Source organism: Lycium ferocissimum, chromosome 7, assembly GCF_029784015.1.
Source record: "Lycium ferocissimum isolate CSIRO_LF1 chromosome 7, AGI_CSIRO_Lferr_CH_V1, whole genome shotgun sequence".
Taxonomy (NCBI): domain Eukaryota; kingdom Viridiplantae; phylum Streptophyta; class Magnoliopsida; order Solanales; family Solanaceae; genus Lycium; species Lycium ferocissimum.
Genome location: NC_081348.1, coordinates 54,018,494 through 54,026,382, shown reverse-complemented (window position 1 = coordinate 54,026,382; position 7,889 = coordinate 54,018,494). Strand labels below are relative to the sequence as shown.

At 33.9% G+C, this 7,889-nt stretch overlaps 1 protein-coding gene across 1 annotated transcript; it reads right to left on the bottom strand.

Moving 5' to 3' along the window:
* Positions 1–252: 252 nt before the first annotated feature.
* LOC132065671 (mitogen-activated protein kinase homolog NTF6) lies at positions 253–6,718 on the bottom strand. The gene is made up of 6 exons (XM_059459171.1): positions 6,402–6,718; positions 4,276–4,405; positions 4,020–4,157; positions 1,436–1,768; positions 857–1,040; positions 253–757 (listed from the first exon to the last, which is right to left on the bottom strand). Exons 1-6 carry the CDS (start codon positions 6,560–6,562, stop codon positions 585–587), a joined length of 1,119 nt encoding a protein of 372 aa, XP_059315154.1. The 5' UTR covers positions 6,563–6,718; the 3' UTR covers positions 253–584.
* Between the last annotated feature and the right edge of the window lie 1,171 nt (positions 6,719–7,889).

The following is a 7,889-nucleotide window of genomic DNA, read 5'->3' as shown; positions in this document are numbered from 1 at the left end:
TTTTTGCAGCACCGGGTAGGAAATCTTCTATAGAGAACCAAGGGGACAACTCGTTTCTATATTATCGCTCGATGATTCATAATCATTCAATAGTAATGCCATAGATTTATGAGATAACGAGAAATAGTAACATGAAAGATTGTCTTAAGCAGGATAAGGAAAGAGAAACATAACTCCAAAGTGATCAACATAAATTCAAGGCAAAAATAAACAACAAAATTGAAATACCAATACCACTCTATTATCAAACTCTTCACTTCTTTCTTTTTCATCCTTATTGGTCTTCTGTCCTATGATTTGCTTTACAAACAGCTTCAAGTTTGTAACAGAACACGACTAGCCTTTTTTCTACAGTAATTTTGAGGGGCCAGGATTCTTGAGTAGAATATGAATCCATTGATTACCCCCGTTCATGCGCTCCCCCCCATAACAACCCCGTGTATGAAGGGAGGAAAACCAAACTCTCCAATCTCAGCTTAAAAGAATAATCAAACAGATATTACAAATGGCTAACCTGTCAAAACCAAATCACACTCCAGATATTGATGAAACAAGCTATTGAGGAAATATAGTATGGATCATCATTACTTCATTGTATCGGTATCAAACTTTAGAGCCTCGTTCCATATGAGCTCCTTTATGTCTTCCTCACTTAGAGATGCTTGTTCAAAGTCAAAGTTAAAAGGAGAAGCGCAAACAGGCTCCTCGTTTATCTCATGGAGACTTATCATGAATGGATGATTCAGTGCATCCTCAACTGCATGAACATCACATCAACAGAAAAATCTATGAGTAAAGACCAAACTAGTTTAGAAAAGTAAAAACTTTTTTACGCATTGGTTGCCAATGAGCGTACCGGTTATGCGTTTAGCTGGATCAAAAACCAACATCCTTTCTGCAAGATCAAGGGCTAAAGGGGACACATCCGGGAAATGCTCGGAAAAGGGCAGTTTTGGAACTCGAGGGAGCTGCTTAACGTACTTCCTAGCATTGTCACTCCTTAGGAATCCAAGATCAGAATCTTCTGGTGAACCTAATAACTTTTTTACAGAAAAGAAAAACAAACAGGTTATTGTTGGTCTATAACGACAATGACAATAAAGTAGATCTACTGTAAATGAGCCTCAGTGTTAGTTAATGAAAGTATATACTATTATCAGAGGTGGCTGAAGCCTTTTGGCCACAGGTTCATCTGAACTCATAACTTCTACACGGAATATATATATATATTTGTAAAATCTACTAAAATATCAAGAAATATTAGATCTGAAACCATAATTTTATAAGTACAATGAGTTTAACGCTAAAAATCTTAAAACACATTAAATATAAACTTGGATCCGCCTCTGACTAATATCAAAATGGCATTAAACTATTTAGTCTGGCTAATTTAGAAGGATAAGATATAACTACATATCAGTGTAAGCAGACATACCTTAATGATAAGCCCCAGTTGTTGAGCATAGTCTCTGCCGGGAAAAAGAGGTTCTCTCTTAATGAGTTCCATCAAAATGCAACCAACTGACCATATATCAATTGCTGCAGTATATTCAGTACAATTAAGTAGTAACTCGGGTGCCCTATACCATCGGGTAACAACATACTCTGTCATAAAATCTGCCTCTGAAGTAGTTCTAGCAAGCCCAAAATCACAAATCTTGAGGTCACAGTTGGCATTGAGTAGCAAGTTGCTAGGTTTCAGATCCCGGTGTAGAACATTAGCAGAATGTACATACTTGAGTCCACGTAATAATTGATAGAGAAAGTACTGGAAAAAAACCATAAAAAGGATGTTACAAAACTTTGCCGAACCAAAAGTGAATATTTTCATTGTGCCAATTTACAGAAAGTAAGTAGCACATACATTAAAACTATAAGGAGTTAATATTGAATTATTTAAAATTACAGCTAAAAACAGTTGCAAGTGAGATCATTTGCTGAATTTTTTTTTTGATAATCAAGAAATCTCCAAGAGCCAGTGGTGCACGGTTCGAAACACAATGGACGATCGGCCCCACTGAAAATTTCATATTAAAACTATAGCAACTTAACTACCTGTCATTCGGTTTACAAGTAAATAAAGACGGATTCAATCGAAATTGCCCGAAGCGTAAATTATGACTGCACGAATGTGGTAAAGCTCGGTCAGGCAATAAGTAGTTCTTTTTGTTTTTCTTTTGTGGGTGAAAACCTGCTATACAGCAGAGGGTATAGAAATTGACAAATTGTGGTGCCATCACCCCAACACAAAAGAAAGAAAAATGAAAAGCTGAACTTAGATAAAACATCCAATTTGAGCCTTCAGCATGCAAGTAAATAGAGAAAAGGCCATAAATAGTCCCTTATCTATGAGAGTAGGTCTAAAATAGTCCCTTAACTATATACTTATCGGTTTTAGTCCTTTAACTATCCAAAAACTTATCAAATTTGGCCTCCATATATTTTTTTATACAAACAAGTAAACTCATAAACCTTCGTGAGATTAATCGTTAAACCATTCCTCAGACCTATATTTCTCTCTCCCTGCTTCTTTTTCCTTAAGTTCATTCTTTAACCTCAACTTTTTTCCTCAAGTTCTCTCTCGCGTTTCGTAACCGACGGACTGCGTCGGTTAAAACCGACCCAGTCCGTCAGTTTTGTTAAAAAAAAAAAAAAAAAAAAAAACTGACGGTCTCACGTCGGTTTTTTTTTTTTTTTTTTTTGAAAATTAAAGAATGAAATGTAGGAACTTGGAGTCAAACCCGGGTATGTTCCTTGGCATTAAAGGGCTTTACCACTAATATTTTTTGTTCATATACTTACATTGATTTAATTTATATCGTTTTTTATAAAAAAATAAAAAAATAAAAAAAACTAAAAGGACTCCATCGGTTTATTTTAGAAAATAATATAACAAATAATTATATTTTTTCGCGCATTTTTGTGCAAAAAATAATCGACGCAGTCCGTCGGTTTTCTTAAAAAAAAAAAAGATTTAAAAAAATTATTGAAAAAACCGACAGAATCTGTCGGTCTTTCCGTCGGTTTTTTCCATCGGTTTTTACCAGTTTTTTAGTAGTGTTTGAGAAGAATGGTTACAGAAATTTTGTGCCTGAGTTTGTCTTTTCGAATTTTAGAGACTCGAGAGCGACACCAGTGCCAGAATGCTCTTTTATTTTTATTTTTTTTTTTTATTTTTTTTTAACAAGAGGAACTTGAGGAAAAAGAAGCAGGGAGAGAGAAATATAGGTCTGAGGAATGGTTTAATGATTAATCTCACGAAGGTTTATGAGTTTGTACGCTGTTTGTATAAAAAAATAGACGGAGACCAAATTTGATAAGTTTTTGGATAGTTAAAGGACTAAAACCGGTAAGTGTATAGTTAAGGGACCATTTTAGACCTACTCCCATAGATAAGGGACTATTTATGGCCTTTTCTCCAAGTAAATATAACCATATCTTATTTAGAAGGACACAGATTGTTCTATCAAATTTTCTCCTGTGTTACTAGAAGTCATGAAGTTGTTTGGGAAACAAGCATAGATTACACATAGCATCAGATACAGGATGTTACCAAATAGATCCCCCTTAAACACCACAAACAAACCAGCTAACACACATGCTAGTGGAAGGAGTTACTCACTCCGTTCCGCTTTCTTTGGCACTATTTCATTCAAAGTCCGTTCCAAAAAGAATGGTGCATTTCTATATTCCCTTAATGAGAAGGTTTTATAGCTACAACAAATTTGTAACATGTTTAAGACCACCAGTTTCAAAAGCCTTATAACCATGCAAATGTTATTCCACAGCGTGCAATTTAATAGCATATCATGAACAAAGAATCACCAATCAACAAGCAGCATAACCAACAAGTTTGATGTTTTCATCGAGCATCAAAAATAATTGCACGTATAACATATTGTTAATACATTCTGTTCACATGAAAATTGGATTTTGTTATTTGTCAAAGAGAGATTGCTATACATTATTTAAAACTTAATGAAAAATGAGCATAAGTAGAGAAGGTACAGTACACATACTTGACAATGATCTTCTGTGAGGGCCTGTGAAGAGCGTATAATCTGATGCAGATCAGTATCCATTAGTTCATACACAATATACACATCATTGAATTCCTCTCTGTCTGGTGGTCTTACTATATCTTTTATTTTGATTATCTGCAGAACCAGTAGATCAACATCAAAATCTAGGAGTACTGATAACCAAATTAATAATTGTACTGAAAAAGACACGAAGATAAACCACTATACTAGTTAGCAATTGATTTGAGCATACATTTTCATGATCCATGTGGGAAAGAAGTTTGATCTCGCGAAGGGTCCTTTTTGCATCAATTCTATTTTCAAATGCATTCCCAATTTTTTTGATTGCTACCTCCTCCTTCGTCTCCGAATTTGTAGCACAGCTGCAGGGGAACGCAACAAAAGGTCAATTTGCCACCCAATAAGAATAACAAGAATAGAATCCAAATCAAATCAATAATTCACCATACTTATCCTATTTAACATAAATAAATCCTGTGTAACTGATACTTGTTTCTCAATCTCACTAAGGGAAAAGACTTCAAATTTATGCACAAGTCACTCACAACAGAAAAGGGTCTCAGTAGATGACCCAATCATCGTTGTTTTTCTAGTCTCTTGAGACTTATCAGACATGCATATAGACATTTGAGCTGTGGAAGTACACACAGGAACCCAAAGAAACCAAGGATCCGTTTGGCCATGATTTCAAATCACCATTGATTCAATAAGGTTGATTTGAAGTTGAAATTTTGTTTAGACATCCATTTTGAATCTCAAAATTTGTACTTTTTCTTATAAACATGAAAACTCCACAATTTGTGAAAAGTATCAAAACTTCTCCAACTTTTACACAATATAACCAAATGAGCAAACCATAGTTCATAGACAAGGTATTGGTGTATACTAAAGCGTCACATTAATAAATCACGTATCTCCATGTTCTTTTTATAAATAAATGCTTGCAATTACATGCTATTACAAACCTTCAAATACACATTATTTTACAAAGATCCATTGATCCAATAAATCAACACTGTCTAGTAGTAACTAGTTATCTTTTAATATAATCCTCCACCATGGTACAGATAATCTCTTCACCTCAAGCATTGGTCTTTTTTTTGCAAATTTAAAATGATGGGTCTTTGATTGCAAAATATAGACTAAAAGGTCAAGTAAAAAAAAAAAAAAAAAAAAAAAAAAAAATGCAATCGCAACTCGAAGGTTGAAATCCTTACTTTTTGGAGAATATGGAATTTCAAATCATGATTTGAAATTGAAGTTGAAGTTTTGTTCACATTTCATAAACAAATGTTGATATTGAAATCAATACTTCAAATTTGAGACTCAAATCCTATGACGAAACGCCTACTAACTCACAACAGAAAAGGGTCTCAATGGATGACCAAATAATCACAGTTTTTTCTATTCTTTTTATGCTTATCAGATATGGATATAGACATTTGAGCTATGAAAGTATACACAGAATCCCAAAAGATCTAACAACAGCAACAACAACAACATACCCAGTGAAATCCCTCAAAGTGGGGTCTGGGGAGGGTAGAGTGTACGCAGACCTTACCTCTACCTTGGGAGGCAGATAGACCCTCGGCATAAGGACAAATAGTGCAAAGCAATATGGAAAAGAAATAACGGGCGCGAATAAACCATGGCCCAAAAGATCTAACAAAAGCACCAAATTTTAGGAAATGTTGATTTCAAATTACACACCCATGAGCTCATCCAGGATTATTGCATTCATTTCTATCAGCACAGATCATGTTTGTGTGTGTACCACACAAAACTCGAAATCCAACATTTACACAAAGAAATAGTCTTCCAGCAGGGTTCAACTGCACTCATTGATTTCGATCCAATTATGTATAGACATGCCAAGTTTTTCCAAAAGTATATGTAAATGCATAGGCGTATTCAGAGTTTTGAATTTATGGGTTCTGAATTCTAGAAAAAGGCGGCTTATTGGGTTTGCAAAAACTATTTAACATACTAATAAGTGAATTTCTCGACACAAAATACAAGATTTTTGCCAAAATGTACCCCTAACAATACTCTAGCCCCCCCCCCCCCCCCGCCCCCCACTTACTCTAAATCACCATACAATGACGTAAGCGCCACGATGACAGGTTGATTTCGGGTAATATTAGAAATATGGGTCATTTCAGGTAAATATTTTCTCCAAATAGACATAGAGTGTTATTTTCCCTAGTATATTTGGTTCACATTTCATAAGCAAATGCTGATTTCAAATCAGACATTCAAATTTGAGCCCCAAATCCTATGGCCAAACGCACTTACTCTAAATCCTGAATTCGCCTATGTAACATTCAAAATAAAGAATTTTAGGGATGAAAGAAGTACCAGACAATTCCGTAAGCCCCACGACCAACAGGTTGAATTGGAGGGACATACTTTGAGGTGACTTCAAATAAGTTACCAACTACATTGTACTCAATGTATTTCCCATCGCGTGTTGGCATTCCTTTTATTTCCACCAAGGTTTCAATGTTTTCACTTTCCATTTCTGCTCTCTCTTTTTTTTTTTTTTTTTGTTCTGACAGAATTTGATTTGGAATGTGAATCTAGTACAAGGGGTGATCTCTCTGTTTAAGAAATAGCAAAGTGAAAAGGTGTGGGAGGTAAAGTGTGTAACGGACAAAAAGCTGGTCTTTTAGCGTGGTAAGTGGACCCGACCCGATGGTTATTGGGCTTTTGAGTTTGAATTTTGAATGGGATTCGCTCCTCCCCTCTCTCTTTTCCCCCCTTAGTATAAAGTTTGGGGTTTGGGTTGTGGTGGTTGGGGAGTTGTTCGGGTCACGTGTGAAGTACAGTCAAATCCCTCTATAACAGTATAGCTGTGTTCGAAATTTTTTTATTGTTATAGCGAATGGTTATTAAATATCTATAACAGTATTGATATTTAAGTAATATTTTATTGTTATAGGCAGAAAAGATCCATAATATCTAATTTTTCATTTTTAATTGTCGAATCATAAGCTTAATGACACCTTGTATAATGAATGAAAATCTTTTTATGAGGAAATTATATATTCATATAATATTCTTTATCATAAATAGTTTATTAAAGTATCAAAATATTTGGTCAAAATCTCTACACTTATTAGTGGTAATCATAGATATTCTATTTTTATAAAGATGGTTAATTATTATATTACCAAAAAAAAAAAGAATAGATGTTATATGGGGGTAATTTTATAAATATCGTGTTGTTATAAAGACGGTTGTTGCTATTATTGGTAAAAAGTTATTATAGTAAAGTAAAATATAACATAAAAAATTGGTTCCGAAAAAACTTAGCGGTTACAGAGAGGTGTTGTTATATGTGGATGTTGTTATAGAGAGGTTTGTCTGTAGTAGTATGTTTGGTTTAGGGGTGCTCATGGTAAATACGGTATCAAAAATTTCGGTAGCATAATTTTGATTTTTGTTCTTTAAGACTATTTCTCCCCCGTCTCAATTTATGTGGCACTTTTCGCTTTTGAAAAATCAATTTGACTAAACTTTAGAGCTAAATTTGATTAGATTAACTCAATATTATAACATTACAATTATATATTTGAAAACTACATGAAAAGTGCTATAAGTTACAATTTTTCTCATACGAATTTGGTGAAAAAATACATCTTAAAATATTGGTAAAAGAAAGCAAAAGCAATCCCTTAATTAATTAATTAATTATCAAACAAAAGACATTTTAGTCGAGACAAGCAAATACTAAAGTTAAAATTTTCATACTCTAATAAGTAAAGAATCAAAATGTACACAACCCTAACCAAATAAATAAATAGTAGTAAATAAAAATATAAGAAAAATCAACATTAAAAGCTA

Excerpts from the sequence above, each read along its gene's own strand:
- LOC132065671 (XM_059459171.1), bottom strand. The coding sequence starts at position 6,562 with ATGGAAAGTGAAAACATTGAAACCTTGGTGGAAATAAAAGGAATGCCA. Across the intron at positions 4,406-6,401 it reads GGGGCTTACGGAATTGTCTG|CTGTGCTACAAATTCGGAGA; the intron begins GTACTTCTTTCA and ends GTTCCCCTGCAG. Across the intron at positions 1,041-1,435 it reads AACTGGGGCTTATCATTAAG|TTATTAGGTTCACCAGAAGA; the intron begins GTATGTCTGCTT and ends TCTGTAAAAAAG.